Source organism: Penaeus chinensis, chromosome 36 (genome assembly GCF_019202785.1).
Source record: "Penaeus chinensis breed Huanghai No. 1 chromosome 36, ASM1920278v2, whole genome shotgun sequence".
Classification (NCBI taxonomy): domain Eukaryota; kingdom Metazoa; phylum Arthropoda; class Malacostraca; order Decapoda; family Penaeidae; genus Penaeus; species Penaeus chinensis.
This window is the reverse complement of record NC_061854.1, coordinates 4001925-4019416: the sequence shown is the minus strand read 5'-3', so window position 1 is coordinate 4019416 and position 17492 is coordinate 4001925. Positions and strand designations below refer to the sequence as shown.

The 17492-nt window shown below is 48.0% G+C and overlaps 1 protein-coding gene across 1 annotated transcript in view; it reads left to right on the top strand.

Annotated features, from left to right (window-relative positions):
• Window positions 1-16979, top strand: part of LOC125044797 (serine-rich adhesin for platelets-like) — a 57902-nt gene extending 40923 nt beyond the window's left edge. Inside the window, 17 exon segments of the mRNA XM_047641757.1 lie at window positions 1-43; window positions 411-596; window positions 951-1076; window positions 1635-1813; window positions 2709-3029; window positions 4077-4172; window positions 4629-4774; window positions 5066-5188; window positions 5897-6137; window positions 6568-6693; window positions 6961-7368; window positions 8077-8221; window positions 8468-8704; window positions 8745-9517; window positions 9549-10007; window positions 10049-13979; window positions 15368-16979. The exon segment at window positions 1-43 is cut by the window's left edge and continues 113 nt beyond it. Coding sequence (XP_047497713.1) covers window positions 1-43; window positions 411-596; window positions 951-1076; window positions 1635-1813; window positions 2709-3029; window positions 4077-4172; window positions 4629-4774; window positions 5066-5188; window positions 5897-6137; window positions 6568-6693; window positions 6961-7368; window positions 8077-8221; window positions 8468-8704; window positions 8745-9517; window positions 9549-10007; window positions 10049-13979; window positions 15368-16210 — 8383 coding nt within the window. The 3' untranslated portion in view covers window positions 16211-16979.
• Window positions 16980-17492: the final 513 nt, after the last annotated feature.

Genomic DNA, 17492 nt, shown 5'->3' with positions numbered 1-17492 from the left:
ACCTGGCACCTCCGAGTACGAGTGGAACGCCCAGCTCAATGTGGTAGGTAGATGGGGCTGTTGCTGTGGGTGGTTTGTGGTTGTGGGTGGTTGTTTGTGTGGGTGTGGATGGTTATGAGTATGGGTGGTTGTTTGTGTGGTTGTTATGGTTGTGGTTGTGGATGGTTATGACTATGGGTGGTTGTTTGTGTGGTTGTGGTTGTGGATGGTTATGGTTGTATGTTTGTGTGGTTATTATGGTTGTGGGTGGTTTGTGTGATTGTTATAGTTGTGGATAGTTTCTGGTTGTGGGTGGTTGTTTGTGTGGTTATGGTTGTAGATGGTATTCCTGCGAGTCTGTGTGGTTGTTATATTGTTGTAAATATATATTTTTTTTATCTTGTTATCATATTAATATTTTTCTTTGTCAGGACTGGACCGTGAAATACTACATCTCCCTCGGCGCAGAGAGACAGAAGCTGGTCATCGGCATCCCGACATACGGCCGTTCATACACGCTTCTCGACGGAAATTTCACGGACTTCGGGGCCTCTGCTGACGGTCCGGGCGAGCAGGGAAAATACACGAAAGAAAACGGGTTCATGGCTTTCTATGAGGTGCGTGGACTGGGGTTTAGTTATTAGTGTTATTATTATCACCGGTGTTGGTGTTATTATCAAAAGAAGTTTTAGAGATAGTACTGATATACGTGTTTTGTTATGATAGTTGTTATTGTTATTGGTAATGTTGATATTATTATCATTAACAGCAGTTTTACCAATATACTTAGTGGTGATAATAAACAGTAATCCTAATTTTCACACAATAAAAGAAGAAATATTAGGCATAATTAAGGGGAAAATAAACGTTTTCTCTCCACTTCCTTGTCCATGTCACTCGCCCTCGCACTGTATCCGTTTGCGATATGAATACACATCTACCAGGCACTAACACGACTGATGAATCAACAGGTTTGCGAGAATATTGCCTCACACGGATGGGACGTGAGGAAGCCCTACCCTCGTCGCATCGGTCCTTATGCCTTCAGTGGAGATCAGTGGGTTGGTTACGACGACGAGAAGATTGTTGCCAGGAAGGTGAGATACGTTGATATTTGAAGGGTGATTTGCTTTGTGTGAAAGAGATGTGTGTATATTTCTTTCTTTTGAATTTCATGGGGTAGGTGGAAATGCTGAGGATTTGTTTTAGGTGATTGTTTATCGTTGTGTTGTGTCCGTTATATTTTCAACAAGTTATTTTTTTTAAGACTTCTTTTATGAGAGAACTTTCTTAACAGGAATTGGCACTGATAAAATAAATTCGACCTTCATTAACCCCCCAAAAACCTTAAATTGTCATCCGTCCAAATTGAAACCAACAAAAATACTAAATAAATCATACACGAAAAGAACAAAAAACCAAAAACAAAAAAAAACTCTCCCCTTGCGACCCTCTCATACATTTCCGTTTTCTATATATTTATATTTCTCTTTGCAGGCACTTCCTCATTTTCTATATATTTCCCCATTTTCTCTTTGCAGGCATTTCCCAAATTTCAATACATTTCTCCAGTTTCTTTTCCCCAGCCGTTTACCCATTTTCTGTACATTTCTCAATTTTCTATAAATTTCCCCATTTTCTCTTTCTCTTCGCAGGCGGAATATGTGCGCGATGAGGACCTCGGTGGTATTATGTTCTGGAGTCTCGATAACGATGATTTCCGCGGCATTTGCAACGGCGAGCAATACCCTCTCGTGGAGGCGGGCAAGAAGGCACTCTTTGGAGCTGAAGACACCCAGACCAACGAAGCCAGGAAACTAGAAGCAACGCCAAGGTAGGTTCACGCTGATGGTGTCGATGTCGTGAGGTGATGCGTGGTGGGGGAATTCAGATATAGTGAAACGGTAGTTGGGAAATGTGTTTTAGAAGAGTGAGGTAATGGTAGAGAAAAGGAGGAGAATGGACGAGAGGAAGACGGTCGGTTCTTCAGTAGAATTTTGGGTTTTTGTTCTTTGCTAACCGGGAACCCACTTGGATTTCCGTCAGTGTGTGTGTGTGTGTGTGCGTGAGTAAAGTGTAGTTAGTAGAGAGACCAGGAAAGCATAATAGATTATCATAATAGTCCCTTATTTTTTTGGACAGAACACTGGATCTTTTGGTATTTCAGACCATTAGCCTCTTAGTTTTTCCCTGGTTGTGGACATGCTTATTTTACAGGAGTACTGCAAGGGGGGAATGGTATTAGAACCAGTAGTGCAGTTACACCACAAAGGTAAAGACAGAGTGTTATCCAAAATACATACAGCAGACACGTAGTAATGTTTTTTTTTGTGCCTTGCCTCTAAGAGAGGCATAGGATGGGATTTAGAAGCTTCCCACATGATACAGTTTCCGTTTTTCACTTTACATGTAGCATCGTGAGAGGGCATGGGTATCTTAGAATCGAGTGAGCGGGCTTTGTATTCTGACAGGTACTTACTTATGTCACTTATGTCTTAATATGTATACGCACATGCATTATTCGCTCATGAAAGAGTCATTTACAAGGCTCATGGAAGTCATAGTATCATATGTACGCGCACGTGTAGTATTCACTCATGAGTCATTTATCATGGAAGTCAGAATATCAAAGTCCGTTTCGCACGATTCGTACACATCATTCCTCCTTCTCGCTTGGTTTATAAAAAGGGAAACAATATCTCTAGACAAAGGAACACTAACTCCTTCAGCACAAGAGGGTCGGCCTCAGACTCCCAGCGCTCGAGAAACAGGTTCCGCACCACGACCCAGGAACCAGAACCGCAAGAACCGTTCGTGAGGACGCGCCAACGCCCCTCCCCCACGAGAACCGAAGACAGCACCCCCTCCTCTCGCACCAGAACCCGAGGACGCTTCAGAACCCAGGACACCACCACCACTACCCGCGAGCCCTTCAGAACCGCCGAGGGTGGTTCGCCCGTCGACGCCGGTCAAAGGGTTCGCGGTGGAGCCCGATTCAGGGACGCTAGACCGCAGACTGACACTGATAGATCCACTAGAGTTCGCGTCAGGTACACGGAAGCCACAGTCAGCAGCTTATATATATATTTTTAGGGGAGGCTTTCGACTGGCTTAGCTGGGCGTGGGTTGACCTGGCTTAGCTTGGCAGGTGGTGATGGATTTTTGTATTTCCGCTTGCGAATGTGAAGGTTTTTGGAGTCCCGTTAGCAGACAGGAGGGGCTCAAATGCTGTTATTTTTTATTAATTTTATAAATCTTATATAAATTTATTGGATGTTGGAATCATTGATTTCTTTTGCAGGTGCGTCAGTCGACAGGAGTATACCATAATAACGATATAATAAGCATAATGAATAATTATAAAGCCATTAATGTTCTTGCAGTTTTTTTTCTGAAGTAAAGCTCCCCTCTCTCCCAAAAATATATACAGAATTGGTATAATAAAATAAGCATAAAAACCCTTTCGATTTAAAATTGCATGGACAAAATTCATTTTCTTATGCATGGATGTTCTTACTTTCTCCCCTTTTCGTATACCTCAGTAATTTATTTTTCCTGAATTGCATGATTCTTCCCCCCCCCCTCCCTCCATCTCAATCCCCCTTTCTCTCTTGACTAATGGCTATGCATGGACGTTATTTAAAGCATGTCGTTGTGAATCTATCTTTTATAGAATTTCAGTTACGGAATCTTCAGCAGAATGAAACCTGGTGACAGATTTGGCACAGTTTCATGGCGGATATCTTTGTAGTTCTGAGTTACATCGCCACTTTCAAAGTCTCTCTCTCCCTGACAGTCACTTTTAAATTCTCTTTTCCGGATAGTTACTTTCAAATTCTCTCCTTTCCTCATGGTCATTTTCAAATTATCTTTTTGTTTCCCTTAAGTAAATCATCTCGTTTCCTTTATCAGACTTAGTATATATACTTCCTCACCCTTTTATACTGCCCCTAATGCACGCACGAATACTCTTCTCCCACCCGGCTTGAGTTGTCTCCTCATAAACACTACATTCGTTTCCCTCTCGACCCTCCCAACGGCCGTTAATTCCCCCCTTATTTTGAAAACGCGTAATGACGTCACTTCCTCTCCCTCAGCAGCGACAGGCCCCGCACCCCTAGCCTTACCTCACGCCTCAACCGCCCACGGACAAGGACCACGCCCGCCCCCGCCACGACCACCACCACACCCAGGTAAGGAACTTGGAGGGTTAAGGATTTATTGAGCTGTTTATGTGGGTACGTGGGTAGGTGTGTATATATGTATATGGAAGGGTATGAATGCGTGAATGTGTTTATGTGTGTATGTATATGCATGCATGGATTGATGGATGAATGTATTTACGTGTATGTATATATGTATGTGTGTATTTACGTGCATGTATGTATATATGCGTGCATGTTTGCATGCCTGTGCAGTATGTATACATGCATAAACATAATGAATAATAATAAAACCATTTATGTTCTTGCAACTTTTTTTTTCTCTCAATTAAAGCTCCCTTCTCTCCTCAAAATATACTCAGAATTGGTATAACAAAATAAGCAAAAGAACCTTTTCGATTTAGAATTACATTGAAACTCACACTGAAATGAATCACTTTGAAATCAATCACATTAGAATGAATCCTCACCGCACCCTTTCCTCAGGCCTACCAGACCAACCACGGCTGCCCGCGTGCCCGAACGTCGCCGCCGCCCGGGAGCTCGCCCACAGAACAGGCGTCAGCAACAAACCACCACCATTGACCCCCTCAACACGCCCGCCCCGCCCACGACGCCAAGTCCATCAACTGGTGATTATTACTGCGGATTTTTTACGTTGGTGTTGTTGTTATCATTATTGATCACATTATTATTATTTTCATTATTATTATTATTATTATTATTGTTATTATTATTATTATTATTATTATTATTATTATTATTATTATTATGATTATGATTATGATTATGATTATGATTATGATTATTATTATTATTGTTCTTTTGTTGTTGTTGATGAGTATTACTATTATTATATGACTACTAGTAGAATTACTACTCTTATCACTAATCTTTTCTTCTCTTTCTCTCTCTTTATCTAGGATTCTCATGCAAGCGTGAAGGTTTCTACCCCAACCCTGATAACTGCCATAAATATTACTGGTGCCTGGATTCCGGTGCCTCGGGACTTGGCATTGTGGCACATAGCTTCACCTGCCCCTCGGGTATGACGCCTCTGCAGGGGGATTGATTTCCTTTGTTTTGATTTTGTTTTGTTTTGAAGTTTGATTGTTGTTTTTTGTTTTGTTTTGTTTTCTGTCTGTTTGATTTGTTTCTGTTTTTTCTCTGTTTCTGATTCATTCTCTCTCTCTCTCTAATTCTCTCTCTCTTTCTCTCTCTTTCTCTCTCTCTCTCTCTCTTTCTTTATCTCTCTCTCTCTCTCTCTCTCTCTCTCTCTCTCTCTCTCTCTCTCTCTCTCTCTCTCTCTCTCTCTCTCTCTCTCTCTCTCTCTCTCTCCTCTCTTTTGTCACCTTTCTCCTCTCCTTCCTTCTTCCCTCCTACCTTCCTCACCTTCCTCCCTCCCTCTATCTCTCCCTTCCTCTCTTCCTCCCTTCCTCCCTCCCTCCCTCCCTCCCTCCTCCCTACCTCCCTCCCTACCTTGCCTCTCTCCCTCCCTCCTTCCCTCCCTTGCCTCTATCCCTCCCTCCTTCCCTCCCTCTCTCCTACCCACATCTTTCATCTTTCTCCCCTCCCTCCCTCCCTCCCACCCACCCACCCCACCCACCTACCCTCCTCCCCCCCTCTTTACCCACCCACTCTCCTACTCTCCCCACCCTCCCCTCCTTTCCCTCCCACCCTTCCCTCCCTCTCTACCCACCCACCCTCCTTCCCTCCCACCCCCACCACTAATAACCCCCCCCCCCCTCCCCCAGACCTGGTGTTCAACAAGGTGATCGACGGCTGCGACCACCCCGACCGCGCTAAGTGTTCCACGGAGAAGAAGAGCCGAGGGGGGGCAGGTGCCACGACCCCCCGCTCCTCCACCCCCATCCCCACCACCACCGAAATCCCCCTTGACTACTCCTATATGGACGACTACTATTACTACGACTACGAGGAGGAACTGACGGAGCCCGAGGTTGTGGAGCCCGTGTCGAACGCCGTGGCCAGGAAGTGAGTTTTTGCGTGTGTCTGCTTGTTCGGCGTGGTCGTACGGAAACACAAGCGCACTCAAGCAAAAAACACGTATACGGACACATGCACATACACAAACACAAATACAAATACAAATACAAATACAAATACATATACATATACATATACATATACATATACATATACATATACATATACATATACATATACATATACATATACATATACCTGTACATATACACATGCACATGTACATACACGTACACTCACACACATACATTCATTTGAAAACTCCAGATATTCAGTGCTTCTATTATGAAAATCACCGAGGATTAATTGCCTGCTTAACGACATATCCTTCAGAATTCAAAATTCAAATACTTAAGTCATGATATATTCACAACCTCCCTTTCGTGGCATTAATAACAACCCTGTTTTGTCAACGAAGGATCCATAACTCCGGCGGGAACCAGTTCGTGATCTCAGACTCCCCCGCGGAGGAGTCAGCCGCCCCTTCGTCAGGAAGTCCCGGCAGCCGGTCCAGACCTCAGTACCAGAGCATCGCCAGAGAGAGGTACGCCAGGGGATTTGATATTTCTTTGGTATTCCTTCTTCACTATTTTTTTTTCTTTTGTTTTTGTAGCAGGGTTGTTGATTTTAATTTTTGTTTTCGGGTTTTGCTTTTTTTCGTGTGTTTTTTTGTGTGTGTTCTGGGTTCGCTTTGTTGTCTTTTTTTTTAAATGTTAACGTTTAGTGTTTTTAATGTTAATGTTTTTTTTTAATGTTGGATACTCTTTTTTTTTGCATTGTTAGTCCTCAATGTTCTCTGTTCCCTCGCCAGACCACAGGGGCCCCCAGCAGCGGCGGCAGAGGAGGATAGTCCGGCCCCCGCCGAGCCCGAGACCCGAGACGACCCCCTCCGCCAGTACACGACCATCCAGCGGCAGCGCCCCGCCCGCCCCCAGGCCGCCGCAAGGGCGCAGGAGGAGACGGAGGCCCCAGAAGCCGGAGGACGTAGGAACTACGTGACCCTCGAGAGGCGCCGTCGCCCGGGCGCCGTGTCTGACGCCACCGAGGCGCCCTTCGAGTCCTTCGAGCCCACGCAGCCCACCCTTGAGTACGTGACCATTCGGCGTGACCGTGACAGGACCCCTACCCCCCCCTCCCCCTCTGACACCCCCCTCTCGCCCTCCTCCCCCGAGGAGGAACCCCAGCAGACGAGGCTCGCCCAGGGCCCCACCACCTCCAGGTACCGTCGCCTTGTGTTTCGGAAGAGGCCGTCGGGAGCTTCAGTGGAATACGCTTTCCCCTTGCGGTCTGAGGCGTTGCTTGGCGCCCGATCCGGGTGGCGGTCGGCGGAATGCGATGCGCTTTTGTTTTTCCCTCGTTAGGTGCCGCTTCCGCTTCGTGGTCTTCGCCTTTTTTTTCGTTTGTCCAGATCTCTCTTGCTTCTTCTTTTTCTATTTTTAATTTATATTGTTTTTTCTCTGCGTGGTTTAACACTTTCTCGCTCTCAAAATAACCCGTTGTTGGTGTGGCTCTGTTGCTGATGATAAAGCTGAACTGCTTTTCGCTACAATTAATGTGATGTTAATGATAATAACAGTGAAATTTATATGAAATATTACAGTCAGTGATGATATTCCTACTAATTTAACTATACTACTACTATTAATACTACTGTTACTACCCTACTGCTTATTACTACTACTGTTACTACTACTACTGCTGCTACTGCTATTATTATCATTGTTTTATTATTATTGTTATTGCTATTCTTATTCTCATTCTTATTCTCATTCTTCTGCTTGATATTATTACCATCAGTTTCGTGTTCCATATTGTCATTGTTATTAGCAGCAGTAGTAGATGAACAGTGTATATGTATAGGAGTTACTGACTAATGATAAAAAGGAAAACAAAAAAAACCCTGCTGACCTTTGACCCGATTCCACAGGTACGTGACCCTGCAAAGAGGTCGCGGCACGACTTCACAACCCAGCACGACCGTCGAGGAAGAGTTCCCCACGACCTTTGAGGAAACGACCGTCGCCTCGACCTTCCCCGTAAGTGCGCCCCCCGTCAAGTACCGCCCACTTGTGGTACGACCCTCCTCCACCCCCTCCGGCATTGCCACGCCCACCCCTACCTTGGACATTGAGGAAAACCTTTTGCATGAAGTTGCCCCTCCCGACTCTGCCGATCAGAGGCCCTCCCCTCCCCTTTCCGCTGATCAGCTGACAACAGGTGTTCAGCCCCCCCTCCTCCAGGCAGATCATACCCCTACCCCACCTCCTCCTCCTCCAATTCAGGCGACCTCTGAGTCACCTGAGATCTTAACTCAACAGCCCGCGGAAGACCAACGTGACCTGTTTGACCCAATCGAACTAACCGGATCGGCGGACCCCGTTCGAGGAAGGGTCAGCTCGAGGTCACGGATCGCAGGGGTGGATCATGAGAACAATCTTGTAGTGAAGGTCGTGCGAGGTCGTAAAAGGGTCAGGGTGTCGACTGCGTCTTCCCGCACGACGGTTAGTCCTGTGTCAGAGTCGGTGGTCGTGACCCCTGCTGACTTGGCACCAGAGGTCGTGTCTGTTCACGACCTCGAAAATGCTATCGCCCCAGGAGGATGGTGACGTCCATCACACTCTGGTGCCAGTGCCAGGCTTTGGGCAAGTGTCGGGTTCACACGAGACTCGTGGCTCTGTTACTGAATCTTTAACCACAGGCTCCCTTGATGTCGGTAGCATCGATGCATCAGTCGACATCAGTGGTAGTGTGCCTTTCGGTGTTAAAAGCACTGGCGATTCTTCTGTTGCCCATACTGGTGTTAGGGGCACTGTTATTGTCGCTGGCACTGCTGGTGTCACCGGCACTACTACCTCTCAGAGCTCGCATGGTGCCATTGATACCCATGTTTTTGAGGATAATGACATTGCGGCATCACATGGCACTCATCTTTCCCATGCCTCGACCTCCTCCCGAGGCACTGCTGCTTCTCATTCCATCGACACTTCCCTTGGCATTCAGGGAGGAAGCGACTCTGTGTATGGAACAGTTACAGCCTCCCGTGGCACTGCTGCTTCACGTGGCACTGTTACAACACAAAATGTTGCTGGCTTTATTGGCACAACTGATGCAGATAACATCATTGCCTCTCACGGAACTCTTGCTTCTCATGAAGTCACTGCTTCACGTGGCATTGTTGCCTCTCATGATGTTGCCAGCTCACGTGGCACTGTTGCCGGCTCACGTGGCACTGTTGCCTCTCATGATTTTGACACGTCTCGTGGCACTGTTGCTTCTAAAGAAGTTGCCAGCTCACGTGGCACTGTTGCTTCTCATGATGTTGCCAGCTCACGTGGCACTATTGCCTCTCATGATGTTGCCAGCTCACGGTGACACTGTTGCCTCTCATGATGTTGCCAGCTCCCGTGGCACTGTTGCCTCTCATGATATTGCCAGCTCACGTGGCACTGTTGCTTCTCATGATGTTGCCAACTCACGTGGCACTGTTGCTTCTCATGAAGTTGCCAGCTCACGTGGCACTGTTGCCTCTCAAGGTGTTGCCAGCTCACGTGGCACTGTTGCCTCTCAAAAAATTGCCAGCTCACATGGCACTGTTACTTCTCATGTTGCCAGCTCACGTGCCACTGTTCCCTCTCATGAAGTTGCCAGCGCACGTGGCACTGTTGCTTCTCATGATTTTGACACGTCACGTGACACTGTAGCTTCTCAAGAAGTTGCCAGCTCACGTGGCACTGTTGCCTCTCATGATGTTGCCAGCTCACGTGGCACTGTTGCTTCTCATGACGTTGCGAGCTCACATGGTACTGTTGCTTCCCATGATGTTGCCAGCTCTAGTGGCACTGTTGCTTCCATGACGTTGCGAGCTCACATGGCACTGTTGCTTCTCATGATGTTGCCAGCTCACGTGGCACTGTTGCTTCCATGATGTTGCCAGCTCACGTGGCACTGTTGCCTTCCCATGAATTTGACACGTCTCGTGGCACTGTTGCTTCTCAAGAAGTTGCCAGCTCACATGGCACTGTTGCCTCTCATGACGTTGCCAGCTCACGTGGCACTGTTGCCTCTCATGAATTTGACACGTCTCGTGGCACTGTAGTTTCTCAAGAAGTTGCCAGCTCACGTGGCACTGTTGATTCTCATGACGTTGCCAGCTCACGTGGCACTGTTGTCTCTCATGAATTTGACACGTCTCGTGGCACTGTAGCTTCTCAAGAAGTTGCCAGCTCACGTGGCACTGTTGCTTCTCATGATGTTGCCAGCTCACGTGGCACTGTTGCCTCTCATGAATTTGCCAGCTCTCGTGGCACTGTAGCTTCTCAAGAAATTGCCAGCTCACGTGGCACTGTTGCTTCTCATGATGTTGCCAGCTCACGTGGCACTGTTGCCTCTCAAAAAATTGCCAGCTCACGTGGCACTGTTGCCTCTCATGATGTTGCCAGCTCACGTGGCACTGTTGCCTCTCATGATGTTGCCAGCTCACGTGGCACTGTTGCCTCTCATGATGTTGCCAGCTCACGTGGCACTGTAGCTTCTCATGATTTTGACACGTCTCGTGGCACTTTTGCTTCTCATGATGTTGCCAGCTCACGTGGCACTGTTGCTTCTCATGACGTTGCCAGCTCACGTGGCACTGTTGCCTCTCATGAATTTGACACGTCTCGTGGCACTGTAGCTTCTCAAGAAATTGCCAGCTCACGTGGCACTGTTGTTTCTCATGATGTTGCCAGCTCACGTGGCACTGTTGCCTCTCAAAAAATTGCCAGCTCACGTGGCACTGTTGCCTCTCATGATGTTGCCAGCTCACGTGGCACTGTTGCCTCTCATGATGTTGTCAGCTCACATGGCACTGTTGCTTCTCATGATGTTGCCAGCTCCCGTGACACTGTTGCCTCTCATGATGTTGCCAGCTCACGTGGCACTGTTGCTTCTCATGATGCTTCCAGCTCACGTGGCATTGTAGCTTCTCATGATGTTGCCAGCTCCCGTGGCACAGTTGCCTCTCATGTTGCCAGCTCCCGTGACACTGTAGCTTCTCATGATTTTGACACGTCTCGTGGCACTTTTGCTTCTCATGATGTTGCCAGCTCACATGGCACTGTTGCTTCTCATGATGTTGCCAGCTCCCGTGGCACTGTTACTCATGATGTTGCCAGCTTACGTGGCACTGTTGCTTCTCATGATGTTGCCAGCTCCCGTGGCACTGTTGCCTCTCATGATGTTGCCAGCTCACGTGGCACTGTTGCTTCTCATGATGTTGCCAGCTCCCGTGGCACTGTTGCCTCTCAAGGTGTTGCCAGCTCCCGTGGCACTGTTGCCTCTCATGATATTGCCAGCTCACGTGGCACTGTTGCCTCTCAAGGTGTTGCCAGCTCCCGTGGCACTGTTGCCTCTCATGATGTAACCAGCTCACATGGCACTGTTGCTTCTCATGATGTTGCCAGCTCACGTGGCACTGTTGCCTCTCAAGAAGTTGCCAGCTCACGTGGCACTGTTGCCTCTCATGTTGCTAGCTCACGTGGCACTGTTGTTACTCATGATGTTGCCAACTCCCATGGCACTATAGCTTCCCATGATGTTGCCAGCTCACATGGTACTGTTGCTTCTCATGATGTTGCCAGTTCACGTGGCACTGTTGCTTCTCATGATGTTGCCAGCTCCCGTGGCACTGTTGCCTCTCATGATGTTACCAGCTCACGTGACACTGTTGCCTCTCATGGTGTTGCCAGCTCCCGTGGCACTGTTGTCTCTCATGATGTTGCCAGCTCACGTGGCACTGTTGCTTCTCATGATGTTGCCAGCTCACATGGCACTGTTGCCTCTCAAGAAGTTGCCAGCTCACATGGCACTGTTGCCTCTCATGTTGCCAGCTCACGTGGCACTGTTGTTTCTCAGGATGTTGCCAGCTCCCGTGGCACTATAGCTTCCCATGATGTTGCCAGCTCACATGGCACTGTTGCTTCTCATGATTCTGCCAGCTCACGTGGCAGCGTTGCCTCTCAAGAAGGTGCCAGTTCACGTGGCACTGTTACCTCTCATGATGTTGCCAGCTCACGTGGCACTGTTGCCTCTCATGAAGTTGCCAGCTCACGTGGCACTGTTGTTTCTCAAGAAGTTGCCAGCTCACGTGGCACTGTTGCCTCTCATGATGTTGCCAGCTCACATGGCATTGTTGCCTCTCATGATTTTGACACGTCTCGTGGCAATGTTGCCTCTCATGATGTTGCCAGCTCACGTGGCACTGTTGCCTCTCATGATTTTGACACGTCTCGTGGCAATGTTGCCTCTCATGATGTTGCCAGCTCACGTGGCACTGTAGCTTCTCATGGAATTTCCAGCTCCCGTGACACTGTTGCCTCTCATGGCGTTTCCATTTCTAGTGGTGCAACTATATCTCGTGGCACTGTTGATGCATCTCGTGGTACATTTGATATTAGCACGACCGCTGTTGATGACACAGGCGACGTTCCCGGTGACACAAGCTACACTCTTACATCACGTGGCAGTATCGCTACGGGTGTCACAGCCACAGGTGATTCTCAAATCACTACTTCAGACACACAGACACACGTTCAGTCAGAACACGAGCGCAGTCAGACAGCTTCTTTCGGTGCTGTGCATGGGTCACGGATCGGCCTCACTGGCACTCAGGACGACCTCGTGTCGACGTCTGGTTTCATAGAACATAGTGACCCCAAACAGAGTCTTGACTTCGTGTCTGGTGGCGATGACCCTGCCTTCGAGCTGACCTCACGTGCGGGATCCGACCTAGCATCCGCCCAGTCCCCTATTCCGACCTTAGAGATCGCTAAGAAGGTGTCTGTTTCGGTGACGGGCGAAGCTAGCGACTCCCGTGTTCCCCAGTTTCTCGAGGGAAAGGAGACCTCCACCTCCTCCCTCTCTCCTGCCTCCACCTCATCTTCATCTTCACTTTCTTCTTCCCTTTCCTCATCCCTCTCCCCCTCTTCCTCGTCCTTTGGTTCTACTGATCCCTCTCTCCATCTAACCGTGCATGGTACAGGACACACTCTCCAACATGAGGGAAAATTACAACTAGTGCATGAAGGCTCCGTTCCCGACGGTGTTAACGAGAAGAGCCCCTTAGTGCATGGTTCACAGCATGGTGTGAAATCCGAAGGGCGCATGGCTGTAGAGACGGCGACGGAGAAGGCGAGAGTGCATGCTAACACGAAACCCCAGCGAAGCCACGCAGAGGAAGGCCGCCCCCGCCTGCATGATGCTCTCTCTCCCCAGACCGGCGATGACTTCGGAGTAGCTAGTGGTGGCGCAGCGCTTGAGGATTACTATTACGTCGACGACCTTTCCTACGATGATGAAGCAGCCACCTCTTCTCCTGCAAAGCCACAAACCATATCCGATACCACTACTACTCCCACAACCACAATTACTACACCTATCCCAACAACAACCACAACTACCTCCACCACAACACCGCCGCCAACTACCCCAACACGCAGGACATCCAGGCCCCGAACACGTACACGCGTTAGAGGCCGTCCAGTCACAGGCTCCAGCAGCCGCAGCCAGGAGTCGTCTGCAGGCCCTGGGGAGCGCAGAACCTCCACTCTTCGCCGCCGCCTGCCATCCTCCACATCCACCACGGCCGAGGAAACATCTGTCACAGGAACGACCGCGACTAATGTGGAGGTTGTGAAGGATGTGGAGGAGGCGCAGGAGGAGGAGGAGGAGGTTCTGGCGACTCCCACTGCCGGTAGACGACCCGGCGGACTGAGGCCCAACAGACCCAACCCACAGACACGGAGAAGGATTGTCGTAAGGAAGAGAGTCGGAGACGACGCCAGATCAGATCAAGTAATTATTCCCTTCCATCTTCTGGTGGTGGTTTTATAGTAATGTAAGGTATAATTATTTTTATACAGCTTAGACCACGACTGTACATATTGTAGTTATACACGCACACAAACCTTGGCAGCCTTCCACCCTCTGTCACTTTGCTCCTGCCCCCATCCATTCCTCACGTTGTTGTGTTATAAAAAAAAAAAAAATTGCATTATGTATATACCTGTAGTTTATGCGTAGACCTGCACCCCAAACCCCGTACTGACTAGCCACTAAGGACTAAATCACATGTATTGCAGTTCCTGTAACAAGTATGTATCACTTATGTAGTAGTAATCTGTAGCACCTCACGATCTGCACTCTTATCGGCCTTCTTAGAAGTGCGATAAGCTGCCTCGAGACTGTGTTTGTTTCCTCACGTGTATGATGGCATGAAAGATAACGTTAATAACCCTTTGACTTGACGCCTGACGATCCCTCCCCTTCTGATTTTTACAAGAAAGACCATGACCCGGTTTGACCTTTTGTTACAAATAAAAATGACATGCCAGACTTCGACGGACTTCGTCTTTGTTTCAGGACTTGATGTGTGTTGGGTACAGTCAGACCTCTTCGGGACAGACTTATCCCACGAGTCTGATCAGCCTGTGTTCACTGATCGTTCTCCAGTTTGTTCTGGTATAAATGACAAATCTCTTCCAGATTCCAACCCCCCAAAATGACGCGTTGTTGGTAAGAGAATGTTCTACGTTGTTCCGACTTACTCACGTGTGCATTTTTTTATTCCTTTTTTATGCATTTTCCAACCCCCTCCCCCTCACCATGTTCAATAGCCAGCAATCATTTCTTTGGGACTCCTTGACCTCGGCCTCTTGGGACAGCTCTGACCTGCAGGTGACTAGTGTAGAGGACTCCCCCGGACTACTTGGGACTTTCTCTCGGCCTGAAGGAACCCTCTTGACTTCATCGACCTTCAGGATATTCCTTTTCGTGTCTGTGGCTGACTAGACTACCTGGAATGAGTGTTTCTTGCTGTGTTCATGAATACGCCTTTGCGTTCTCTAGTTTCCATTGTTTTTGATAAATTAGTTTTGTAAAGTTATAGAAAGTGGTATAGATATTATTAAAATTATAGCGAACGTAAGATAAACTAAAAAGTAGCTTTATAAACCCAGTGAATAAAAGATAAGTTGTTCATGGCTTAAACACATTCATTAGTGTATTATGTGCTGTTAGTATGTGTGTGGTATTTAAAAATGTATGCCCGAGAAAGTTAAGCTTCTTACTCCAGGCATTTGCTTTTTAATAACAGTTTCATTGCTTTCTGACTGAATGAAAGTTGCTTAAGAAAACTTCTTGTCACTTGGGCGTCACTAATCCCGTGCTCGGGCTTCTCCCAGGCTGAAAGCCAGACGTCCGGCCCTGCTAGGATCCGGCCCCGACCCACCGGCTCGCCCCGCATCACCACGCCCCGCGCCCTCATCCGCCCCCGCCTGCGCCCCTCCACCACCACCGCCGCGCCGCCTCCGCCGCCGCCGACCACCCCCGAGCCCGCCGTAGTCGAGGAGGAGACCTTCGTCGAGGAGGAGACCTTCGCGCCCGAGGAGGACTTTGTACTCGAGGAGGAGTTCGTGCCCGACACCACCGCCGCGCCGGAGACTTCGGTGAGGCCGACCATCAAATCGCTCCTCAGCCCTCGGCCTAGGCCAAGCACCACGCCCGCGCCCAGGACGCCCGCGCCCACCACGCCTGCACCCACCACGCCCAGACTTCTGAGCCCGAGACCCACCGCCGCCAGGCCAGTCCGCCCGCGCCCGTCCTTCCGCACCACCACCCCGCGCCCCTCGACAACCCGCCCACCTCCCCGCAGCCCTCGCCCTCCCCGCCCGGTGACCCAGAGGGCCCCGCCCGCGCCCGTCGGCCCCGCCGCCTCGTCCATCATCGGGGGAGACTACTTCGACTACTATTACGATGATCTGGAACAGGGCGCTCTCACGGGCACCCTCGGCCAGCTGGCGACGCTGACGGAGAAGGCCGTGCTGATGCCCGACGGCTCCGTCACGTGCTACGACACCGGCTACTTCGCTCACCCTGAATCCTGCAAGAAGTTCATCTCGTGCTCCAAGACGGTGCGCGGCCTCGTGCGCGGCTGGGTGTACACCTGCCCACAGCAGCTGGTGTTCGACCCCGTGGGCGGCATGTGCAACTGGGCCGAGGCCGTCGACTGCATCGGGGCCGAGTAGGCGCGCCCGACGCCGACGGGGAGCCTCCGCCCGCCCAAGGGGGTGCTGCGCCGGCTCCGTCAGCGCCGCCATCCTGGGGCGACAGAAGTGTTATCGTGTTATCATGTAACATAACCATGTGATGGGCAAGGGTCTAAAAAGTCGTACATAATTTGTAAGATATAATGTTGTGAAACAGTAATTGCGCCTCTGGAAGACTTGCATATTATTGTTTAAAATTATCTATCTGATATGTAACCTTATCTATAGTCTTGTTATATTTCATCTGATTAGGAATAGGATGCATGATACAAGTAAAAAAAAAACAAACAAAAACAAATATTTTGACAATATCTTCATATAAATCAAATTTCGAGATACAGACCTCCAAAACAAGTAAAATAATTCAACCCATATATAAATATTTTTTGCATAAGTGAAGTATACAATTTTTGTTTTCAGTGTGACTCACTGAGTGTCAATTATGCCAAACTGTTTTTCTCGTTTTTCTTCATCTTTTGAATATTATTTTCTTTTGTCACGTTTCTTCGAGGAGTGAAAAGTAATGATTGACAGGCGTGCATCTCTCATTTGTTCCTTTGTTGTTTCAAAGAAGTGATACTTTGACTGTGTTTTTGTGAAACTTGTTGAGTGAATGTGTTGATGTGGTGCTCCTCATCCGATGTGAAGATGAGATTCTAAATTATTATTATTATATGGGTTCTTTATATTTGACCCCATCCGTGTTTATTGTGTAAATAGCATTTTGTAATTAAACATATCCATATAATTCCAGTTTTTTATTCGGTCCTACTTCATACTTTATGTTGGAAATTAACACGTGCCATAAAATGTGTCATTACTAATCATACTGCCAGCGACAATATTAAGGATAAAAGTATAAAAGTTACAAGGGGTTTCACAGAAAAAGCGTTAAGGGACTCTATTTAAATAACAACAATAAAGAAAACATTAAAAAAGAAAGAAAATGATGAAAAGAGAAATGAAAAATGATATAATTGCAATTAGATCTTTATTATACCATCTAAGATACACAATCTTATTGAAGGAAGATTTTTAATACGCCCAAACGCGCCCACTGCCTCGGTTAATGCAGTGTCTGGAAAGGTTAAGGACCAGCAGTGTAAAATCTTGTGTTCCTTTTATATTTGAAACACGTCGGTAAAAAAAAAAAAAAAAAAAGTAATTTGAAGAAAGAAGAATGAAGAGAGACTGGAAGTTAAGGGTAGCAATTCATTTTTCTCTTGAGCAGTTAGAATTTAAGTAAGGGGAGAGGGAAAGA